General features: G+C 43.4%; 1 protein-coding gene across 1 annotated transcript; it reads right to left on the bottom strand.

Moving 5' to 3' along the window:
* Positions 1–4,707: 4,707 nt before the first annotated feature.
* COG8 (component of oligomeric golgi complex 8) lies at positions 4,708–25,099 on the bottom strand. The gene is made up of 5 exons (XM_077448683.1): positions 24,624–25,099; positions 23,772–23,979; positions 21,827–22,660; positions 10,713–10,881; positions 4,708–5,296 (listed from the first exon to the last, which is right to left on the bottom strand). The coding sequence occupies exons 1-5, from the start codon at positions 24,953–24,955 to the stop codon at positions 5,037–5,039; spliced, it is 1,803 nt and encodes a 600-aa protein (XP_077304809.1). The 5' UTR covers positions 24,956–25,099; the 3' UTR covers positions 4,708–5,036.
* Positions 25,100–25,108: the final 9 nt, after the last annotated feature.

Here is a 25,108-nt window from a genome sequence, read left to right as displayed (position 1 = left end):
ACATTTTCTGGATTTACAAATTTCAGTACTGAACAGACAATTGGTGCTGCGGAACCATTTTAAATCTACTGACTGCAACGGATTAATTCTGGTTGATAGCTGTCACCATCAACAATGCTTGGAGTCTATCCCTAAAGGACAGTTCCTACGTTTGCGGCGTAACTGTTCAAATATAGCTGACTATCTGTCACAATCAGCAGCTTTAAGACAGAAGTTTTTTGAAAAAGGCTATAAACCAGACACCCTGGATAGGGATATTGCTGCCATACAACGAATCGATAGAAAATCATTGTTGGTCCCCAAACAAAAAACTAGGGAATCTAGTTAGCGGGAAGAGGCCCTTGTCCTCATCAACAAGGGGACAAGGTGCTTTGGGGCGCCCCCCTTTCCTGGCCGGCCGGGTAGCGTGCTCGGACAAGGGTCTGTTGTGGACTTGGGGGGGACCCCACGCCGATTTTTTTCGGCGTTGGGGTTCCCCTTTAAGTCCATACCAGGCGGCGGGGCCAGCGATGTCTCCTTCGCGGGCCCCGCCTACCTGGAGACGCGCTCGAAATGAGCGGACTTTCCTCCGCGTGTGTGGGCGATCATTTCGAAAGTACGTCGGACTTAGTACGCCGTATTAGTCCGCTGAAAAAGTGCCGTGTGTGGGCAAGTAGCCCGTTCGGAAATTCCGACGGACAGTCTGGTGGAAGTCCGCCAGACTAAGTACGTCGGACAGACGGCTACATGTGTACGCGGCTTAACAAAGCTCCAGATGCACTAGAGTGATTTATTTTGGGACTGTTTACACATACAGTGGTGTGAAAAAGTGTTTGCCCCCTTCCTCATTTCCTGTTCCTTTGCATGTTTGTCACACTTAAGTGTTTCGGAACATCAAACCAATTTAAACAATAGTCAAGGACAACACAAGTAAACACAAAATGCAATTTGTAAATGAAGGTGTTTATTATTAAAGGTGAAAAAAAATCCAAACCATCATGGCTCTGTGTGAAAAAGTGATTGCCCCCCTTGTTAAAACATACTATAACTGTGGTTGTCCACACCTGAATTCAATTTCTCTAGCCACACCCAGGCCTGATTATTGCCACACCTGTTCACAATCAAGGCATCACTTAAATAGGAGCTGCTTGACACAGTAAGGTCCACCAGAAGATCCTTAAAAGCTACACATCATGCCGAGACCCAAAGAAATTCAGGAACAATTGAGAAAGAAAGTAATTGAGATCTATCAGTCTGGAAAGGGTTATAAAGCCATTTCCAAAGCTTTGGGAATCCAGCGAACCACAGTGAGAGCCATTATCCACAAATGGCGAAGACATGGAACAGTGGTGAACCTTCCCAGGAGTGGCCGGCCGCCCAAAATTACCCCAAGAGCGCAGCGACGACTCATCCAAGAGGTCACAAAAGACCTCACAACAACGTCCAAGGAACTGCAGGCCTCACTTGCCTCAGTTAAGGTCAGCGTTCATGCCTCCACCATCAGGAAAAGACTGGGCAAAAATGGCCTGCATGGCAGAGTTCCAAGGAGAAAACCACTGCTGAGCAAAAAGAACATCAAAGCTCGTCTCAATTTCTCCACAACACATCTTGATGATCCCCAAGACTTTTGGGACAACATTCTGTGGACCGATGAGACAAAAGTGGAACTCTTTGGAAGGTGTGTGTCCAAGTATATCTGGCGTAGAAGGAACACTGCATTTCATAAAAAGAACATTATACCAACAGTAAAATATGGTGGTGGTAGTGTGATGGTCTGGGGCTGTTTTGCTGCTTCAGGACCTGGAAGACTTGCCGTGATAAAAAGGAACTATGAATTCTGCTGTCTACCAAGAGATCCTGAAGGGGAATGTCCGACCATCTGTTCGTGTACTCAAGCTGAAACGAACTTGGGTTCTGCAGCAGGACAATGATCCTAAACGCACCAGCAAGTCCACCACCGAATGGCTGAAGAAAAACAAAATGAAGACTTTGGAGTGGCCTAGCCAAAGTCCTGACCTGAATCCTATTGAGATGTTGTGGTATGACCTTAAAAAGGTCGTTCATGCTCGAAAACCCTCTAATGTAACTGAATTAGGACAATTCTGCAAAGATGAGTGGGCCAAAATTCCTCCAGGACGCTGTAAAAGCCTCATTGCACGTTATCGCAAACGCTTGGTTGCAGTTGTTGCTGCTAAGGGTGGCCCAACCAGTTATTAGGTTTAGGGGGCAATCACTTTTTCACACAGGGCCATGATGGTTTGGATTTTTTTTCACCTTTAATAATAAACACCTTAATTTACAAATTGCATTTTGTGTTTACTTGTGTTGTCCTTGACTATTGTTTAAATTGGTTTGATGTTCCGAAACACTTAAGTGTGACAAACATGCAAAGGAACAGGAAATGAGGAAGGGGGGCAAACACTTTTTCACACCACTGTATCTAGTGGACTTCTTTATCACTATTTGTCTGTTTGCTTGAAATATATTTTCACTTATTGAGATAGATGCCTTTAAGCGCTGCACTGATTTACATATACAAAATAATTTAAAGCTTGAAAACATGACCTGTTGAGGGTAATTGAGGACTGGAGTTGAGAAACCTCAGAACTCAGAAAACCAAAGACTGCTTTATTGTGCTGGTGACAGACTGAATTATATACAGGATGTCATTTTTTTTATTTTGCTGTTAGTACCACTTTAACTGCTTGCTGACTGCTGGCGGCATAATGACTCCCCTGCATGAATCGGTGTACTTATACGGCGGTCACTTATATAGGGGGCATGCGCCCGCTGCAGTACTGAGGAGCCGATGCGCATGCCGACAGCCGCAGGATCTGTCTAGGTAAACACACAAATTCACATTTTGGCAGGGGAGAGAAGACAGATTGTGTGTTCCTAGCATATAGGAACACCGATCGGTCACCTCCCCCAGGCAATCCCATCCCCCTACAGTTAGAACCCGCTGAGGGAACCCATTTAATCCCTTGATTGCCCCCTAGTGTTAACCCCCTAAAACCGCAGAGGTGATCAAATGCCACCAAAAGACAGCTCTGTGAGAAAAAAAAAAGGATGTCAATTTTTGTTTGGTACAGCATCGTACGACCCTGCAATTGCTCAGTTAACGCAACGCAGTGCCGTATCGCAAAAAATGGCCTGGTCAGGAAGGGGGGTAAATCCTTCCGCAGGTGAAGTGGTTAAGGTCTCATGCACACTGCAGCTGAAATAAGCTGCTTAAACAGGCATTTGAGTTTTATTTTTTTTCTCTGCCTCCAAACTCCACTGCATGTTAGAATATGTGTCCATGCATACTATAGGCATTTTTCCGGAAAAGTAAAAACCCCTCCAAAGTCGCATTCTGAAGAGTTGGCTTTAAGCTCAAAAAATGCCTGAACGCTCATTTCTGAGTGTTCAGTGTTTTTCATGTAGTGTTCAGAAAATAGAGAGAAATGAGAAAAAAAAAAAAAAAAAAACCCTCCAAAATAGTAAAATAGAGAAAGAGATTTTTTTTTATATTAAAATAATATTTTTTATTATTAGAAACAATTTAGTTTTTATTTTATATAGCCCTATATCTCTCACCACACCCCATTTTCACCACAATGAAGCAAAATCGGACCTGCACCACTTTTTCTGATGAAGCTCCACAAGGAATGGTATATGTGCAATTTCTGTACAATGTTGTGTGCATTGCAACAAGGGTGCATCTGTTTATGGAGTTAGAGGTGTCATTCAAAATAATAATCCTAATAGACTGTGCACTTTGCAAGTGCAGCTGAATTAGTTTTCCTTATTAAATGCAATGTGGCAAAGTTTCACTTTGTAAAGAATACCCAAACCGGTGCAAGGAAAATAGAATAAAAAAAAGCAGCACATCTTTGCTTGCAGATGATTGGAAGCAGGGGTTTAGCACATTTACTAACGCTCTGGGGAAAATTGGTACAACTGCATTTGCAAAATGCACAGTCTATTTGCCTTTAGTAAATCCACCCCTGTGCTATTTGTGTTACTGTACATAATGATGACTCGCATTTTACTGTGCCTTACCACAATGCATAGGTCTGAAAGGGCCCTAAAGGTAACCAAGAGAGAAATGGAGGCTGCCATTGTTGTACCCTCTGAAAATGCCAGCCGCATGGAAGGCTCTTGCTCAGCAAAGCCAGCTAACATACTTCTGTATTTAAGAGGACACTGTGCTGATGACAATCTGTACAGACCGCTTTTTGATCCTTGGTCTCTTATGTAGATGTTTTTTTTTCAGTATTTAAAAGATAAAACGAAACACACAGCTGTAAACATATGTTTACTAAAGGTAAATAGGCTGCTTCCTGTGCAGTGCAGTTGCACTCTGCAAGTGAATTACCCCCAAGTCTTCATAAATGTGGTGAAGCTCTGTTAACTTCCATTATCCAATCACGTGCAAGAAATTATTTTTCCCCTTGCATGTGATTAGGTATTCTTTAAAAAATTAAGCTTCACCACAATCAGCAAGCTCTGGGGAAAATCCTCTTGCAGAGTGCAGATCACAGGTCATTAACTTGTCTAAAATAAGTGCCGGGCCTCATTTGGTGAAAAAAAATAAAATTCTAATCAAGTGCAACTTCTGTACAATGCACTTTTCTAAAGCCAGATCCCTTTATAAGAAAATCCACTTGTTTATTGCACATAGTACTTACAGCACAGCTGATAAGTGTGAGCCCTAACGGAGTTTAATGATGCTTATAGCAAATGTTTCCTTTTCTAAAGCCTTTATTAACTTAATTTTATGGGCACTATTGGAGTGCAGATGTTGTGTTACGGTAGTCTATTCATTGGATACTTAAATAGGTGTATATATAATCATTTCTGGCACATTGGTGCATTCATTGCAGTGGACATCTGTCAGCAATGCTTTGCGGTCAATTCAGTATTAATGGAACTTCATTTCTGCAATGCATGTAATCACTTAGGGCGGTTTACCAAACAAGTATAAACCTAATATTTTAGTTGGAGTGTCCCGTTAATCTATGAGTACCAGGCCAATCCCACCTCTCATCGCCATGTTCCCAATATAACAGTCACTAGCTATCTTCTGTAGGCATAGTCATCTCTGTAGGAGCAGTAGGTTTTTGTTCAATGTCTTTCACTGGCACTTCTATACTTTTGGGGGGTGGGAATAGTGTTTCTGGTGCAGATTCAGTTGATGATCTGGTCACTGGTTCACTGTCAGTCACAAGTACAGGCTCCTTCTGTGGCAATAGTCCATCCAAGGCTTCATGCAGGACATTGACATTGATGGAGCCCAAGTTGCCATAGCGAGAAAGCTGTGTAGGGGGCACACCTGGAAAGACATATTGAATGTTTATTAAGAACACATAACACATTTGCCAGACAATTACATTGTACCTTTTCCAAAATGGTTTAAAAAAAATAAAAAGTTCCAATTCTGTAAGTCAAGCGATTGCAAAAAATAAATAAATAATAAAACCCCTTTTACCTTTAGTTCTACTTCTAGTAGACATGAAGACAAAAATGCGCTAGTCCAGTATTCCCCTCTCGCAATGTTATTTCTCTATCCTGCTCTGTGATTATGGCCATTACTGCTTAAACATCCATTTCTACTCTGGCTTACATGGGCATATCGTAATAAGAGGGACTTCTGTAAATAGAACATCCCATAAAGATCAGAAGGTAGTCCTATAGGCAGAGAAAAGGGACAATATCCTTAACTACTTCCTGACCGCCGGCAGTCAAATGACGGCCAGGCGGCACACCTATTGTGGCGGGAGGCCGTCATATAACGGCCTCCCGTTTGAAACAGGGAATGCGCGAGCATCCCCGTTTCTTCGGTGGCGGCGTGTCACGGAGACACCGCTCGCCACCGAAGGGGGTTAACAGCCATTGGTTATGGCTGTTTACCACGTGATCGGCCGTGATGAAGTCACGGCCGATCACAGATGGTCACACCCCCACTGTGCACGGCGCATGTGCGCGATCGGGGGTGCGCTGCGCGTGCACGTCAGTGGCGGCGTGTTCCCCCGGGAACACTGCTCGTCACCGACGCTGGTAAACAGCCATTGGCCGGCTGTTTACCCACGTGATCGGCTGTGATCCTTTCACAGCCGATCACTAAAATGTAAACAAACCGCGGTAACGAGATGTTGCTGGGTTCTCCTCCTCACACACCGATCGTGTGTGAGGAGGAGGTTGCGTTAACATCTCGTTACCGCTCAGTTTACACCAATCACACTGATTGCCCCCCCAATAAAGAGGACCTTTCACCACCCCTCATGGGTACTCTGATGGACTGTGAGTGACAGGTACTGAGTACCTGTCACGGCCCATCAGGGTACCCGAGTACCTGTCACAGCCCATCAAAGTACCAGAGTACCTGTCACAGCCCATCAAAGTACCAGAGTACCTGTCACAGCCCATCAAAGTACCAGAGTACCTGTCACAGCCCATCAAAGTACCAGAGTACCTGTCACAGCCCAACAAAGTACCAGAGTACCTGTCACAGCCCAACAAAGTACCAGAGTAGCTGTCCCAGCCCATCAAAATACCAGAGTACCTGTCCCGGTTCATCCGAGTACCCGCGTACCTGTCACAGCCAATCTGAGTACCCGAGTACCTGTCCCAGTCCATCTGAGTACCCGAGTACCTGTCCCAGTTCATCCGAGTACCTGTCACAGCCCATCTGAGTACCCGAGTACCTGTCCCAGTCCATCTGAGTACCCGAGTACCTGTCCCAGTTCATCCGAGTACCTGTCACAGCCCATCTGAGTACCCGAGTACCTGTCACAATCAATATGAGTACCTGTCACCGCCCTTCAGAGTACCCAAATACCAGTCACCCAGCCATCAGAGTACCCGAGTACCTGTCACCAGGCCATCAGAGTACCTATCTCCAGCCCATCAGAGTACCAATTTGCAGCCCATGTCTCATAGAATATACGTTGGGGTGTTTGCTTTCCAAAATGGGGTCATTTTGTGGGTAATTTCACTGTCCTGGTGGTCCAGGACCTTCAAAATTGTGATGGGTAGGAATGGAATGAGATGTGTCATTTATGCTCCTAAAAATCCTGAACGTACTACTTCAATGTTCGGCCTCTCTAGGTGTCCAGGCTGTGTAAAAAAAAAAAATGCCTTTTAAATTTTTTCCACATATTCCAAAAACTTCTGGGAAAAAAAAAAAGAACCGTTCAAAAGACTAATTATGCCTCACAGATTATACGTTGGGGTGTTCGATTTCCAAAATGGGGTCATTTTATGGGAAATTCCATTGTCCTGGTACTCCAGGGGCTTCAAAAGTGTAATAGGTGGTTGAGAAATGAGATGCGTCATTTTTGCTCGTAGAACGTCTGAAGGTACTGCATCAATGTTGGTGCTCTGTATGTGGCCAGGCTGTGTAAAAGTCTCACACATGTGGTATCGCCGTACTCGGGAAGAGTAGCAGAATGTATTTTGGGGTGTAATTTGTTGTATGAATATGCTGTGTGTGAGAAATAACCTGATAATATGACAATTTAGTAAAAATAAAAAAATAAAAAAAATAAAAAATCTTCATTCTGCAAAGAATTGTGGGAAAAAATGACAACTTAAGTAAGTAGCATGGTGAGTTTTTTTAATATCTTGGAATGTCTACTTTGTAAAAAGGGGTCATTTGTACTTTCCTGACTTGTTAGCCCTTGTACACAGGGTCGGAGATTCCGACAACCAAATCCGTCGGCGTAATTCCGACGGATTAATTCCGGAAGTGATGTTGCATACACACGGTCGGACTAAATTGTCAGAAAATCCGATTGTACATAACGTGATGACGTTATTTCGTTAGGATGGGACTACGTTCAGGCTAGTAGCCAATAGCTTTGGTCTAGGAATTTGATCTGAGCATGCGTGGCACCTTGTCCGTCGGAGTAGGCTACACATGATCGGAGTATGTCCGATCGGAGCATTTTGTCGGAAAATTTTACCGGCAAGTTGGAAAAATTGGTCCGTCTGATATTCCGACGGAAACAGTCCGATGCAGATCACACACAGTCGGAATATCCAACAAAATGGTCCGACGGAATCTCCGACCGTGTGTACAAGGGCTTATGCCCCATACACACGATGAGATTATTGGACGAATGATCGTCCGTTTTTTATTGCATGCTAATCTCAGATCGAATCTGATGAGTTTACTAAAGTCACGAAAATTCCCGCATGACAGAAAAAATATTCGGAAGTGATGTCATGTGTTGTAATGCATTTGTATTGCATTTTCGAACGATAGCTGTACTGATTAAACGAAAATCGTACGATTTGGCATCGTACGAAAAAAAATTCCGTGCATGGCCGATAGAATAATATCGGATGTACTGTCCTAATCGGCTCTCGAAAGCTCTGTACTAACGATCCGATTATCGTACGATCGCTTCGAAAGCGGTATTTTCCGTACGATTTTCGGATCGTGTGTACGGGGCATTAGTGTCTCAAGAAATGAGATACACCTGATGTAGTGAAGGCCTGATCAGATGTCATCAATTTTCAGCGCTTGGCACCATAGTTTGTAGACTCTCCAACTTTCACAAAGGCCAAATAATATACACTAATGTGGGTTATTTTTACCAAAGATATGTAGCAGTATACATTTTGGCCAAAATGTATGAAGAAAAATTACTAATTAGCAAAAATTTATGACAGAAACAAAGAAAACTGCATTTTTTTCACAAAATTTACGTATTATTTTTATTTATAGCCCAAAAAATAAAAAACCCACTAGTGATTAAATACCACTAAAAGAAAGCTCTATTTGTGTGGAAAAAAGGACGCAAGTTTCATATGGGTACAGTGTTGGATGACTGAGTAATTGTCATTCAAACTGTGAGCGCGCTGAAAGCTGAAAATTGGTCTGGTCAGGAAGGGGGATGTAAGTGCACTGTATTGAGTTAGTTAAAGTGGTGTTTTAAAAAAACAAAAACAAAAACAAAAAAAAAAAAAGTAAGCAGCTACAAAACACTGTAGCTTCTGACTTTTAATAAGGACACTTACCTGTCCAGCGAGCCTGTGATGTCGGACGCCCGAGGCGGATTGGTCTATAGGATCGGCTGCCGGCACCTCCATCTTATCCAAGGGAAACAGGCGGTGGAGCCTTGCAACACTTTGTGAATTGCCCCGTTTTTTTCTGGGACACACGTCCCAGAAGGCAACGGCGCTGCTCGCCGAAGAGGAAAAAGCGTTGTGGAACAGGAAGAGGAAGATTAGGAAGATTGCCTAGCAACAGCGGTTTCAGGTAAATTAAAAATATATATATATTCTTTTAATTTTTTTTTAAAGAATATTAATGCCATTTTGTATTTTAGGGTGGCCCGCCACTTTAACAGGCATCCAGACCTGGTGAATGAAGTAGGCAGCATTGGACAGGGTAGCGGTGGACATCACAACAGACCAAGTTTTTCTTAAAAGCAGACAGCGATAACTGACAGCCACCAGCTCTCACAGAGCTCTGAGACGCGAGTGATCATTGGTGTTTGATCTCTCAGTTCTCAGTCTTAGAGCCGGTGGGGGACAGATGCGGCTTTGGATCGATGCTGCATCCACCTAGGTAAGGATGATCCTTGGGGGGAAAAAAAACAAACCTGAACTTCTCTTTTAAACACCCAAGTGCTTGACATACCTAATCGCATTCACATGCATCAATCGTTTTTTCCCCTGCTAAAACCACTGCTTGCCTAGCACAGATGGGCAAATGTCCTGTGTGCATGAGACCTGATACTTTTTCAGAACGATCCTAATCATTGCCCCTCTTCAAATAGAATTACAGTTACTGTACCTTTGAATTCCACTATGGTTAATGTCTGAGACTATTAGAACATCTGAGAACAAAATTTGACTTAATGCTTTCCTTCATCGGTGTAACCCATAATTTTACAAGTTACATAGTAGGCGAGGTTGAAAAACAAAAACAAAAAAAAAACCCACAAGCCTATCAAGTCCAACCTATGTGTGTGATTTTATGTATTACATTGTATATCCCTGTATGTTGTGGTTGTTTAGCTGCCTAATAGTTTTTTGAAATTATCGATGCTCCCAGCTGAAACCACTGCTTGTGGAAAAGAATTCCAAATCCTAACAGCTCTTGCAGTAAAGAACCCTCTACGTAGTTTAAAGTTATACCCCTTTTCTTCTAATTTTAGTGAATTGCCGCATGTCTTATTAAATTCCCTTTCACAGAAAAGCATTATACCTATTGTAGGGTAACCAGTATGGAATTTGTACATTGAAATCATGTCCCCTCTCAAGCGTCTCCTCTCCACAGAGAAAAAGTTCAGTGCTTGTAACCTTTCCTCATAACTAAGGTCCTCCAGTTCCTTTATTAGTGTTGTTGCCCTCTCTGGACTCCTAGTTCCAGCACATCCTCCCTTAGGACTGGTGCCCAGAACTGGACAGCATACTCTAGGTGCGGCTGGACCAGAGTCTTGTAGAGCAGGAGAATTATTGCTTTATATCTGGAGTTAATCCCCTTTTTAATCCATGACAATATTCTGTTTGGTTTGCTTGCAGCAGCTTGGCTATGCATGCCATTGCTGAGCTTGTCATCTACTAGGACCCCCAGGTCCTTTTCCAGCCTAGATTCCTCCAGAGGTTGTCCCCCCAGCGAGTAGGTTGCATTCATATTTTTGCCAAGCAAATGCATTATTTGCCATGTAGTTGCCCACCCCCTTAATTTGTTGTCTTACTGAGATCCCAGGTCTTCCCTAAATTGAGGTTTTTACCTAGAATTTGAGCCCTCTGAGCTGGAGGGAAGAGAACCTGTAAGCAGCGGTTCAGATATGGCGTCAGGTCCTCCAGGAAAACTGTGCAGAACTGAACAAAAAGTTCCCTTTCTTGAACGCTGAAAGCAGCTTCCTCAGCTCGATGGAGTAATAGGATCGTTTTCACAACCTGTAGAGAAGACAGAAGTCAAACAAACAATGTTGGCCATCACCTCAATAGAATAGGTAAAATAAAGAAAGCACCTTACTTAATAAATGTAAAACATTATGACCGGCAGCCACTATTTTTTTTATTTTATTTTTTCCAGATATAGGTTTTTATCATGGGTACACAATTAATACGTTTATTATAAGTTGGCAAACTTAAAATGCCCAAAAAATTTAATTCACATTTAACAGCTCATATATACAGTGAGGGAAAAAAGTATTGACCAGGCTTTAATCTTAATGGTAGGTTTATTTTAACAGTAAGAGACAGAACAAAAAAATAAATCCAGAAGAGCGCATCAGCTGTTTCTTGTAGTTGGCCACCAGGTTTGCACACATCTCAGGAGGTATTATGTCTCCCTCCTCTTTGTAGATCCTCTCCAAGTCATTAAGGATTCAAGACTGACGTTTGGTAACTCGAACCTTCAGCTCCCTCCACATATTTTCTATGGGATTAAGGTCTGGAGACTGACTAGGCCACTCCAGGACCTTAAAAGGGGGTTATAAAGGTTCCCCCCCCCCTTTCTTAAATAAACATGTCATACTTACCTCTTCTGTGCAAGGGTTTTGCACTGTGTTGCCCCGATCCTCCTATTCTGGGGGCCTCCAGCGGCGCTCCTGCCCGCATTGAGTGCCCCCTTGTGCTCTCCCAAGTCCTGCTTCGTCCATTGACACTTGACCCTGCCGCCCATGTCAATGGATTTGACTGACAGCAGTAGGAACCATTAGCTCCTATCAATCTGTCTGATGAGGACCGGAGACAGCAGCTGGAACTGCTGAGCTTGTTCTCGTCACTGGAAAGATCGGGTTCAGGTAAGTAATAAAAGGGGGACTCTGGGGGGCTATTGCACTACAGGAGGCTTTTCATCTTAATGCATAGAATGCATTAAGGTGAAAAACCATGAGGGTTTACAAGCTCTTTAAGGTGCTTCTTCTTCAGCCACTCCTTTGTTGCCCCGGGAATGTGTTTGGGGTCATTGTCATGCTGGAATACCCATCCACTACCCATTTTCAATGCCCTGGCTGAGGGAAGGATGTTCTCACCCAAGATTTGACGGTACATGGCCCATCCATCGTCCCTTTGATACTGTGAAGTTGTCCTTTCCCCTTAGCAGAAAAACACCCCCAAAGCATGTTTCCACCTCCATGTTTGACGGTGAGGATAGTGTTCTTAGGGTCATAGGCAGCATTCCTCCTCCTCCTCCAAACATGACGAGTTGAGTTGATGCCAAAGAGCTTGATTTTGGTCTCATCTGACCACAACACTTTCACCCAGCTCTCCTCAGAACCAGTTAGATGTTCATTAGCAAACTTCAGACAGCAGGCACTGCAGGATTTTAGTCCTTCATGGCGTAGTACGTTACCAATTGTTTTCTTGGCAACTATGGTCCCAGCTACCTTGAGATCACAAACTCCAAGAGGTGAGATCTTGCATGGAGCCCCACACTGAGGGAGATTGACAGTTATTTTGGGTTTCTTCCATTTGCGAATAAATTGCACCAACTGTCGTCACTCTCTCATCACGCTGTTCATCAAGCCCCTTCCTGCCTTGTGTAGGTCTACAATATTGTCCCTGACATCCTTGGACAGCTCTTTGGTCTTGGCGATGGTTTAGAGATTGGAATCCGATTATTTGCTTCTGTGGACAGGTGTCTTTTATACAGGTAACAAGCTGAGCACTCTTTCCTTTTAAAAGAGTTCTCCTAATCTCAGCTCGTTACCTGTATAGAAGACACCTGGGAGCCGGAAACCTTGCCAATTGATAGCAAGATCAAATAAATACTGTATTTTCCACACCATAAAAGACGCATGTTTTCCCCCCAGAAATGTGGGCGAAAACATCTCTGCGTTTTATGGTGCGAATATAAGATAGGCACGGCCCTCAGCCACCAACGGTAACGCTCCCCGCAGTCACAGGGACAGGAGAGAGGGGGACAGACATCCATACCCCCCGTGGGCGCCAGGCAATCTCCCGCTGGGTCTGACACTCTTCCCGAGACAGAAGACAGAGCATTCGGCCGCTTGGGCTGCTCTGTCTTCTGTCAGGCAGATGAGATAACATCATGTCAGTCTGCATTTACAGTAATGGTCACTGGAAAATTATTTTAGTACACCATGTGGTTCAGAATATTTTTTTTCTTGTTTTCCTCCTCTAAAACCTAGGTGCGTCTTATGGAGCGAAAAGTACGGTACTTATTTTACTCATTAAAATGCAAATCAATTTATACATTTTTTTAAAAATGCATTTTTCTAGATATTTGTGTTGTTATTCTGTCTCGCACTGTTAAAATTATAGACTGATCATCTTTGTCATTGGGCAAACATACAAAATCAACGGGGGGGGGGGGGGGATCAAATAATTTTTTTCCCCCTGACTGTAATTATATATATATATATATATACACACACACACACACACACACACACACACACACACACACACACACACACACACACACACACATATATATACATATATACACACACACACACACACACACCAATTTACTGTATATCTAAAACAGCTGCAGCATTCTAAAATTGTCTTTTAAAGCATCTCTCACTTTAGGCACAACAGTTTAGCTGTCCAGCCTCACCTTGTTTGTAAAGCAAAACATGGAAGCATGTCAATACTCATAGGGGGTCGATTTACTAAAACTAGAGTGCAAAATCTAGTGCAGCTGTGCATGGTATCAGCTCGCTAAGGCTGGGTTCACACGATTGCCAATTTTCTCCACATCCAATTCGCATAGCAGGAGATTGTGACCGGCTCTTTTGGAGCCGGTTCACACATCTCCGCAGCAGCTCCGGTGTTAATTGCACAGGAGCCCTGTGCATCTTTTGGTCCATTTTAGGTTTGAATTCAGCCTAAAATTTGGGCTGAAATCAGACCTGAAACGGTGGATGGGGGACGCACCAGACTCCTGCTGTGGGCCAGAGCATGATGCAGTGTGAACCCAACCTTAATAGACCCTGGAAGCCGATTGGATTTCTATGCAGAGCTGCACCAGGATTTTGCAAATGAACCCCATGGTATCGGACAGTGTTGTCCCCCTTCCCTTTTTCAACCCCCCACCTTCTTGCCTCTAAACTGACTCATGAGCCCACGTTTATTGGAATCTTTTTTTTTATTATTTCTTACCCCAGTTATTGTATCCTTCCATGTGTATAAGTCCCCCACATTCGCCATAGGGGAACATTGGCTAACTTGTGTGTGGGTCCTTTCGGTAAGTGGCAGTGCTCACCTCCCCCCCATGTACTTGCAATAATCGCATTGTGTATTACTTTATCACGTTTGACTTTGTTGATTATGTATACTTTATTAAATCATTACACACACACACACACACTCTCTCATCTGTTGATTACAATACTGTATCCAGTGTTAACTTCATCAACAAAAACATTTGTCAACGAATTCATCAGTGGCATTTTTACAGTGACGAAAACAAAAAGTACAGCACACTTTGGTCCGTTTTCGTTATGGACGACAACGAGACGAAAATGGCAAGGAGGGACGTTTACCAACTTCCGTTTTTTTTTTTTTTTTTTAAAGGAGCTCTGCCATCTTCCGCAATCCACGCCCAGCAAGCACCGTGATGGCTCAAAGTCCTAGTGCCAGTCTGCTAGATACTGTGCGAGTGAGAGGCGAGCGGCACTGTGTGCACATTACAGGCCTGAGCCTCCGGAGTCCCGAGTTCTGACCAGGCACCCAGATGCAGAGCAGACTGTGTGAGTGCAGACTAGTGAAATACAAGAATTGTGGTACAGGCACAGCAGGCCTGAGGCCTTCCCTCCCCTCAGACTACCACCATCCGTCCAGAGCCTCCTCTGACAGTAGCATCAAGGCCTCTTTGTCGGATTATAGGCCATCCCCTCAGACCACCATCCAGGCTTCAGCGTTGTGTGTGCTACATGTCATTTATTTCCAAATTTTACAGGCCTACTCTACTCAGACCACTGTCAAGAGCACTGTGCACACAGACTTCCAGTTCCTCCCCACCATACTGGAAATGTCAGCTTCTGTGACTGTCACTAGTAGAAAATGAAGAGAAGATCTAAGGATGTATTTTACATTTGATGTTAAGGACAACAAGACTCTTTGCAAACCATGTGGAGTGACACTCGCTGGTAAAAATACAAACTTGAAGCATCATTTACGGACAACGCATCATGAAATTCATACAAAAAAGGTAAGCACAGCAACACTTAACTCCACTTTTTGGGTGGTCACTGGGAGGGGTTGGGGCACTGTCAATTTTGGCACAGCCCAGCGAGAGAGAGAGCACGAGAGCGAGAGAGAGCGAGCGCGAGAGAGAGCGAGCGAGAGCGAGCGCGAGAGAGATCGCGAGCGCGAGAGAGATCGCGAGCGCGAGAGAGCGAGAGAGAGAGAGCGCGCGAGAGAGAGAGCGCGCGAGAGAGAGCGCGCGCGAGAGAGAGAGCGCGAGAGAGAGCAAGATGTTTGTAGGAGTATCTATTTGCACTGATTTGACTTGAACAAGTAGCCCAACCACACACTGCACAGTTAATCAAATCATGTGTGGACAAATGCTTGCAAGAGTGGGACATGCCAAAGAGGAAGACCCTTACAGCGATAACAGACAAATGGGAGCAATATGGTGGCAGCATTTAAACACATGACAGCACCAGCGAGGAACACTTCCCCATGATGGAAAGTGACTCTGAGGCTGAGACAGAAATTGATGATCTGCGGTGAGCCATTTTTTATTATCATTTTACATGATTGAAAGTCAATTATCACATTGCTATGAGATGATTGATATGGGGGCACCATCTGCTATACTCTACGGGGTGCACATTTGCTATTTTTCCACTTTATTTTTAGTCTTGTGTACTGTAAATGTATTCCCATAAGATGTTAGGTGTTAAAATAGAATGGAACAGAAAACTTTTCTATACTTTATGCTTATTTGGCTGTGTGTTCCACTTGTTAGGTACCAAAAGATCAACAAGAGCATAAGGAGGCAAGTGTGAGGTGACTACTGGATCAAGCAAGATCAATAGTGAACCTCTTCTGCAAGTCTTCAATTGAAACACAGAAGCTATTGGAGAATCGTGGCCTTATTCTTTTAAATGACTGCCTCACATGCTGGTCAAGTACATTCAACATGATCGCAAGACTCCTCAAACTAAAAAAAGTCAGTTTGCCAAGTCTCAATTATGGGATGGGACAGCTTGCTCCCTAGTGAATGGCAAAAGCTCACATCATTGCATGACCTACTGCTGCCTTTTGCAGAACATACTAAAACCCTCCAGGAGTGACACCATGTTCATGCCCTCTTTGATCTGCTCAGCCATCTTGAGGACTTTAAAGAGAACATTAGCTACCAAGACCTTGCCACAATTGCACAGAAAATGAAGGAATGTAAACCAGCGCTTTGCTTTATTCTTAGATCCAACTGATGAAATTTTCTCTCCACTTGCAGCAACTGCTTGTTTAGTCAACCCTATTGTCTGTGAAACCCTTGTTGATGTAGCGGATGAGAATATTCAGGAACTGCTTAAAAAGTCAGAAGAGTATGCAGCAAGAAAATCCACATTGACACACACACACACACACGAGGAATTGACTGAAGACATTGTGGTGGAAGAAATAATCACAGGAAGTGGAAGAAGCACCGGCATTCACAGCTAAGCAGCAAGTCTTTTGGTTTAATTTCTAAATGCCACAGAAGACCCAGGAAGAGGATCTCCCCAAACAGCAAAGAGCAGCAGATCAGAAAATATAAAGGAAGAGATTTTGCACCAAGTTGCTATCAGTGAGGACACCGCAACAGAATTTTGGCTGTCAAAGAATGACACTTTATCACCAGCTAAACCCTTTTTCATCAGACCTGCTGGCTATGCCAGCTTCTCAAGCCTTTGCAGAGAGGGTATTCAGTGTTACAAGTGACCTCTCTAGAAGTCGACGGAATAGAGCAAGGGTCATGTTGGCATGAAGTGCTTTCCTTAAAATGAACCGAAACAAATGAGTGTTTTATTATTCTCTTCAGGTATCTCCAACATAAGAAGCATACCTAATACTTGTAAGTTGTGCTTATTGCAATAGGAAGAATAGTTCAACAGTTTTAATTGTCAATTAAAATTTATAGGAAAAAATGCACAGGCTAAGGGTCTCGGGCTACAAATGCCATTAGTATGAGGAACAATGACAACCACCATTTTTTAGCAACTTGTCTTGTACTCTCTCTCTCTCTCTTAGCATTGACACATTTAACAATATAGGTAATTATCACACTAATGAAAAATAAAAATAAATCAGTAATGGTAATGGACGGTCAAAAAGGGCAGCCTTTGAGCCTTATGCCGGGATCCTGCCCCAGTAGTCTTTTAGGCTCGGTTCACACAGGGGGCGACACGAGGCGACACTACTTGCCGTGCCGCGACCTGACAAGTCGCCCCCGTTCTGTACTACGGAACCGTTCTAAGAGGAGCGACTCGAGTCGCTCCGACTTAGAAAAAAGGTTCCTGTACTACTTTTGGGCGACCTCGGGGCGACTTGCATTGACTTCTATACAGAAGTCATTTGCAAGTCGCCGCTGAGGTCACGGCAGGTCGTGTCACCTCGCATCGCCCGTGTGAACCGAGCCTTAGTGTGATATTTACCTCTATTATTGTCATTGCAAAGAGAATAAAAGTGCAGGAGAATTTAAAGTGGCGACTGTTATAATCCAGTAAATCCACATACTAATGGCATTATTGTAGACTGTGCACTTGTTCTTTGAATGTATCCGAGAATTAGAACTGCTGAAATAATAAAAACGGACAGTAAATGTATTCTTATTGTAGAAATAAGCATTACCCTCAAGTATTGGTTTATTATGCTGCGCCTGTGCCAAGTAACAGTGCCTGTGTAGTCTGCTGCTGTCTATGTGCTGAACTTGCCCATGTACAGCTATGGCCAAAATTACACCAATATTAATTTTAATAATGTCTGCCAGAGTTGCTTCAGTGTTTTTAGATCCTTTTTGTGTCAGATGTATCTAGTATACATGATCTGACATCAGATCATTGTATCTGGTAAAGCATTCCATAAGTGTTAATGTCAAATGCTTTTATTGACAATTACATCAAGTTTATGCAAAAAGTCAATATATTTGCAGTGTTGACTTGAGTAGACCCTTCTTTTTCAAGACCTCTGCTGCAATTCGCCTGCGTCTGGCATCATGGCAGCTTGTCAGAATTTGTGTTTTTTTTTTTTGTTCACTCACCAGCCTCTTGAGGTTGGATTGACCTTGATCACCAGTCCACCACAAGTTCTCAAAAGGGATTAAGGTCTGGGTAGTTTCCTGGCCATTGACCCAAAATTTCAGTTTTTTGTTCCCACTTCCCCAAACGACTTAGTTATCACTTTTGCCTTATGGTAAGGAGCTGCATCATGCTGGAAAAGGCATTGTTGTTCATCAAACTGTTCTTAGATGGGTAGTAAGAGAAGTTGTTCCCGGAGCCTAGGGATGTTTTTGTAGAATTTATTCATGGCATTCTGAGTGGGTCCACCTCTCCCTTGGCTGAGAAGCAGCCAACCAAAACACATGAATGGTCTAGGGATGCTTTAGACCCCATTCACACCTGAGCATTTTGTAGCTTGAAGCCTGAAGCTACAAAACGCTGGAGGAGGAAAAAATTATTATTCTCAATGGAGATGGTTCACATCTCCACTCCATGTCGCCTGAAGCCGAATGCCTGAAGCTCAAACAAGTTCCGGACCCTTTTTTGTCGCTCGAATTGAGCAGATTTGGGCGTTTTTCTTCTTTTAACATTGGTGACCTTTTGCCCTGCACAAAATTGCGGTAAAAACGCAGCAAAATCGCGGGATTTTCTGCTTGAAAACGCTACGCGCAGGTGTGAATGCAGCCTTACTGTTGGTATGACGGTCACGCAAAGAGTTCTTATTTTTTGTTTTGGTATTTTTACATTACTCTTTTGTCAAAACAGCAATATTCTTGATGAAACGGTTTTACTTATATAACGTCTTTATTTAACGACTAAATCTGTATCTGTAGTGCATGTTCAAACCTAACTATTAATAACAAAATTTTTGATTTTTCAGCAGCAGTTTATTATGCGTTTGGAAATTGTAGAGAAATAATTAAATAATGCATTACAATTTAACTACACCAATTAGATTTTAGAGTTTTAGTCGACTAAAATGTACTGGAAATTTAGTCCACTAAAACACGTGCAGAAGACTAAAATAGGACTAAAACTAAAATGCCATTTTAGCCCTCAGACTAAGACTAAAACTAAATCAAAATGTGCTGCCAAAATTAACACTGAGTATCAAATCATTTCACCTCAGTTTTGTCCCTAATGCTTTGTCCAGTGCCCTGCCTGCAGTATATATATTTATATTACACACACACACACACACTTCTTTCTGCCTGGAAACTTGAGAACGTCCATAGCAACCAAAAAGCGCCCCCTCAACGTCAAAAGCGGTTTTAGACCAACTAGAAAAAAGCCAGCGAATTCAAATCACTTTCAGAATTGAGCGATAGTGATTTGTGGCAAAATTCGTCATCAGACACTGAAAGTGATGACAGTGACGTTCTGCGACTGAGCAAATTTCAGTATTTTTGATTACATTATTGAATAAAATGTATTATATTATAAATTCATGCTTTCATAATTTCAAACTTTCTCATACCCTGGATGTCTACTAGACTCTGTTTGGACTGATTTAAGTGAGTTAATCCTAAGAATTACAGGCCTACAATATAAAACAAAATTTCCATGCAAACCAATGTACCGCTTTGACAATCAAAAAAAAAAAAAAAAAAAAAATCAAAAAAAAAAAAAAACATGCAGACATAATCATATTGCCAGGGAGGTTAATAATGTTCTGATATAAATAAATAAAAAAAAAAAAAGGTGATCAGCGCAAACTATATACCAAATATTACTACAAAGATGGAAAATCCTTGTTTGATATGTATTCTACCTCATAGATAAAGTGCAATAAATCAATAATTATATCAATACTAATGGTGAATCCTAATGCACATTTCTGCTGTGCATGCAATTATTTAGTTGCTGTGCAAACTGCTACTACGCAAATAAATAAATTATTTTCAAAAAAATGCACAAAAAAACATTACCATAAATTGGAATACAATAGCTGCTGCTGTGCAGATAATTAAAAACAAACAATTAATATAGTGCAAAATTGTGCAAATCATCATCAGGTGCTCAATATTAAATAATAATTGAATGAACACTAAATAGTGCAAGATTATCATAAAGTGCTGAGTATCAAATGATCCTTTGTGTAAACCTTTAAGTGTACCAATACAGTCCTATTTATATTGAGTAGTGATGCCCATAAAAGTCCATCCATAAACCGTAAATGTGCAAAAAGTGCTGGTGTGCAGTAATGTGACAGGCAAACTCTTCAGGTGACATCCACTGTGTACTCTTCGTGTGCTCCACTCAGTGCTCTCTATACGCTTACCTCTAAATGGTTAAGAAACGGCACTCAGATATTTCTAATGATGAGCCCTCCTGAGTGTGGTAACCAGGGATGATGTCCTTAAGAGTGCTGTATTGCAATAATGGCTCCCAGTTGGTTAGTTCACCCGTTCATCCACGGCAAATGAAAGCAGGGAATGTGTCTCAAATAGGTTTATTTATGTTTAAAAAATGGCTACTTACAACAATGCTGAAAACGACAGGCAGATCAAACAATGTGCGTTGTTACAACGTCTCTATGCGTCACTTCCAGTTGTTCCTTAATCCAGTAACCACCAGTAATCCATTGTTACTGGATTAAGGAACAACTGGAAGTGACGCATAGAGATGTTTGTAACACCGCACATTGTTTGATCGGCCTGTCGTTTTCAGCATTGTTGCAAGTAGCCATTTTTTAAACATAAATAAACCTATTTATTGCGTTCATGCAAACCACTGCGGGTGTCAATGATACACCCCAAAAACGGTTTGCATCTGTGAACACCCATGTGATCAGATTCAAGTGTGGGGGACCAAAAAGTAAAAGAAGAAAGAAAGAAGGTGTCTTCATCTTTCGGGTGAACATGAATGCGGTGCTTTCCTCTCCGCATCACATGTGATTTCCTGCACTGCAATAGTGTGAACTGACACGTACTAACATATCAGCAAAAAATAGGAAAGGGTTAAACGATACATTATAATGTCAATTTACATGTTCAACCACTTAAATACCAGCTTGTATATACCCCTTTATTACTAGGGCATTTTTTTTTTGCTGTGATAGTTTGAAGATTACTCAGTCATGTGACATTGTACCCAAATCTATTTTAGATAATTTTTTGAGACCGTTTTCTTTTGGTGGCATTTGAAAAAACACTTTTTTTTAAACATTATATAGAAAACAAATAAAGTGCCTATTAATTTTCCTGCAGTCCTAAAATGCCCAAAATTGTTTAGTTTAGGACATAATGTATACAGCTGAGTGCAGGGGTCAGGAATGCACAAAATAGCTTACAGATTTTAGTGGCCAGGAGGTAGTGCCACCTTATTATTGTGGCCCTTTAAACGTAGGTGATCAGTAGGAAGCACGCCATAGCTGGCAGGGGTCAGTAGAGTTTTGTCTCCATAACACTGGTGGTCAGTGTGCTCTTTTTATGGTCAATATGCCTCCTCACTGCTCATGGCGTCCTTTTGTTAGTGGACAGTGACAACAGTGTTACTTACAGTTATACACTGGCAGAGAAATGATTAATGACAGAGAAAGGGGAGGATTTGTTGACAACTTGTGATTGTTGTAATTGGTTCACAGCAATCACAAGGTAGAGAGACAATTTAATCGGCTATGTACATTTTGCCTATGATCTTGCGATCTGAGAACAGAGGCGTGTATGAGAATTAGATCTTTGATTCAACGACCGGGGAGAGCATACAAAAATTACCTTTTCCAAAGAATCTTGAAGCGTGTTTGTCACCTCCTGAGTTAGAGCTATCGGACAGCAAAGACGCAAGTCATTAAAAGCCACCAGTATGATGTTAAGAAAGCAGGCCAGTGGAGGGAAATCCAGAAGCACCATAGGAGGCTGCAAGGTTCCGGGTTGGGCATTTGGTGTTGGAACTGGTGGGATACTGTTGCCCAGTACCATGGGGGAAGAGATCAATGTATACATGTTCATCTCCTCCTGGAATTTCTCCACGGCTTCCTTGGCTGCTCGTGCAAAGTTCTCAGCAGCGACGCGCTGAAAGATGGGCGCTAGCTGCCCACGGAAATCTGCACCTACGCGGCTGAAGGACAGTCCAAAGTACATGCACTGACCCAAAAGAGAGTCTAGTCGGCTACCTACACCCTTCTGAAGGTCACTTTCCAGCACTTGTAGAAACTCGCTGATCTTCTGTAGCACCCAACCATGAAATATAGCTGACTCATTCACAGGAAAAAGCCCACTAGGCGGAGGGGGAAGCAGGAGGGGGTCTTCATCAGAGAATATAGCCCGATACTGTGTGATGACATCAAACAAGTGGACACGGCAGCTCTCAATAGTTTTAGTCAGGTGGAAATATGGGTCATCCTGAGGGATGGAGCTCTGCAGAGACCGCAGCCAAGCATCCCGGGCCTGGAGGAACTTGATACGCAACTCGGCCTCTGTGAAGACATCCATCCTGCGAAGGTAGCCAATCACACGCAAGCAGGCCGGAAGCTGAATATTACTGCGGAGCTGCTGCAGAAGCTGATTTAACATGAGCTGTGAAGATTGCCGGACCTCATTCACTATTCCCTGCCAAGAAAAACAAAATCAAAAATATAGTGTTAGAAAACTACAGTACCATTTCAGAGAGGAAGAAGGAAATGTAATGCTACTTTAACACCAAGGCAGTTTTCAGGCATTTTAAAATAGCTCCTGAAAACTGTCTCATGCCTCCCCAGTGTGAAAGCCTGAGTGCTTTCACATTGGGGCAGTATGCTTGCGAGACAGAAAAAAAAAAAAAAAAAGCCCTGCAAGCAGTATCTTTGGAGTGGTGTGGGAGCGATCCTACACCGTCCCTGCCCATTGGAATAAATAGGCAGTGCTGCCAAAGCACGAAAAGCGTTTCAGAAGCGCTGCAACACAGGCACTAATAACCCCTTAGGCCGCTAGTGCTAGGTTGGAAGCGCCCCGCTAGCTGCCAAAAAGCACTGCTAAAACTTTACTGCTAACAGAACCACCACGCCAATGTGAAAGTAGAAAATTGGCAGACAGCACTTGCCTTATAGCGGGAAGGAAAAGGGATTTTCCCACTAAACAAGCAAAACACATTTTTAAATGGGAATTCCTTACATCATGCATTGGCAAGTTTCATTCCAGAGGTACACAAAGATACAAGCAGTTTCGTGGAGTTTACATTTTACACCCCAATTATAGGTATAACATGTTGAGAAAGGTGAACATTTTTAACCGGCAGCATTGACTGATGGTCAGTGCCCCGATTATCAGTGTAAAGAATGTATCGAGAGCCTTGCTGGTTATCGGCTCTTCTCTCCTCACACAGGCACAGTGCGTGAGGAAATGAAATGCCGATAACTGGTAAGTCTGTTCATATGTGACCAGCTGTGATTAGACTCAGCTGATCACATGGTAAAGGGCTGCTGCAATTGGCCCTTTACTGTGATCTGTAAACAGCTGTATCCAAAAGACAGAGTTACAATGCATGTTTGATGCACATACCCGGGGGCTAGATTCTGGTAGGACGTCCTGCCAGAAAGAGAGAGCCGCTCTGTAGCCATCTTTTGGCTATAGCGTGGTACTAAAGTGTTTACAGGACACATGTAGTCATTAGTTTGTGTCACCAATTCTATCTAACAGTAGGAAAAATTGTTCTGATATTTTTCAGACCATCAATGAAACTAACCTGGATGACAGGTATAGAAGAATGTTTCTTCTCTAGGCGTTTAACATAAGCAGCAAGCTCCAGAGCCTCTTCGTAATAACCGTTGCGCACACAAGTATCCATTAACTGTGGGATCTCCAAGATCTCTAAGATTTCTGTATGTCGGTTCAAGGTCAGTGTGTTCATACGTCGACTGGAACTGATATCTTCTGCTTGCTTAACAAAACCCCTGCAACCAAAAAAAGTCCAATTATTTTTGTTAAATGACACAGGGTGATAGAAAAGGGGCACACAACCCTAATGGCAAGGAGGGATATAAGGTAAGCTACATCATAGGAAGGGTGAAAATAGAGGAGTAATTGTGAGGACTATAACAAGGGAAGGAAAGGCATCAAAGACAGAAGTAATAAAGTGGGGGATACTAAGGAAGGGGTGATGACGGCACACTGTGGGAGCGGACCGGCACACCGCGGGAGCAGACCGGCACGGGGACACCGCGGGAGCAGAACGGTGCCTGCGCACTGAGTCCAGGTGCAAGCCCCACCATCCAAGTGGACATACGGTAGCACATAGTAACAGGGCTCCTTGCGGGCTCGGCCTCACTTCGCTTGGCTATTTTTTATTCTAACTCTATGCCCACTTGGATGGTGGGGCTTGAACCTGGTTCATCTTCAAAGACCTTCGACGTCTCCTTTTCCTCCGTGCGGGAGCGGACAGCCACGGGGACACCGCGGGAGCGGACAGCCACGGGGACACCGCGGGAGCGGACAGCCACGGGGACACCGCGGGAGCGGACAGCCACGGGGACACCGCGGGAGCGGACAGCCACGGGGACACCGCGGAGAGATGATGAGGATACTATGGGGGTGGTACCTGCAGGTCTCCTGGAAGCCAGGCAGTTTGCCCAGCAGTCGGCACACATTATCCTCCACCTGCCCGAAGTCCCGGTAGATGAGCTCGGTGCAGTCGGCCGTACGGATGAAGGTCTTGTAGTGGGTGAAGGCCAGCTCCCGGGTCTGCTGTAGGATCTGAGCTCTCTCCTCGCTCAGCCTCTCCGGTTCCCTCTTCAGCTTCTCTACCCCGAAGGAGCTGAGCTCCAACAAGTAAGCAGCAAAGTCCGGGCTGTCCCGCCAGCTCTCCGGGAAGCTGCTACGGAACACCGAGGCCAAGAGACTCTCCTCTTCCACGTCTACCGCCGCCATCATTACCCCGGACTGTCACACTTCAACAAAACTTTACACACTTCAGACAGCTGCGCTCGCCATGTTTGTGGAGGCGCTGCGATCTTTATTGAGAACGGACAGCCGGCTTCCAGAGCGCTGTAAATGACATCTCCCTGTTGCGCTTTGCAAGGTAAA

Source organism: Lithobates pipiens, unplaced genomic scaffold (assembly GCF_037356315.1).
Source record: "Lithobates pipiens isolate NorthernLeopardFrog02 unplaced genomic scaffold, aLitPip1_a1.2 Scaffold_22, whole genome shotgun sequence".
Taxonomy (NCBI): Eukaryota; Metazoa; Chordata; class Amphibia; order Anura; family Ranidae; genus Lithobates; species Lithobates pipiens.
This window is presented reverse-complemented; position numbering and strand designations above follow the sequence as displayed.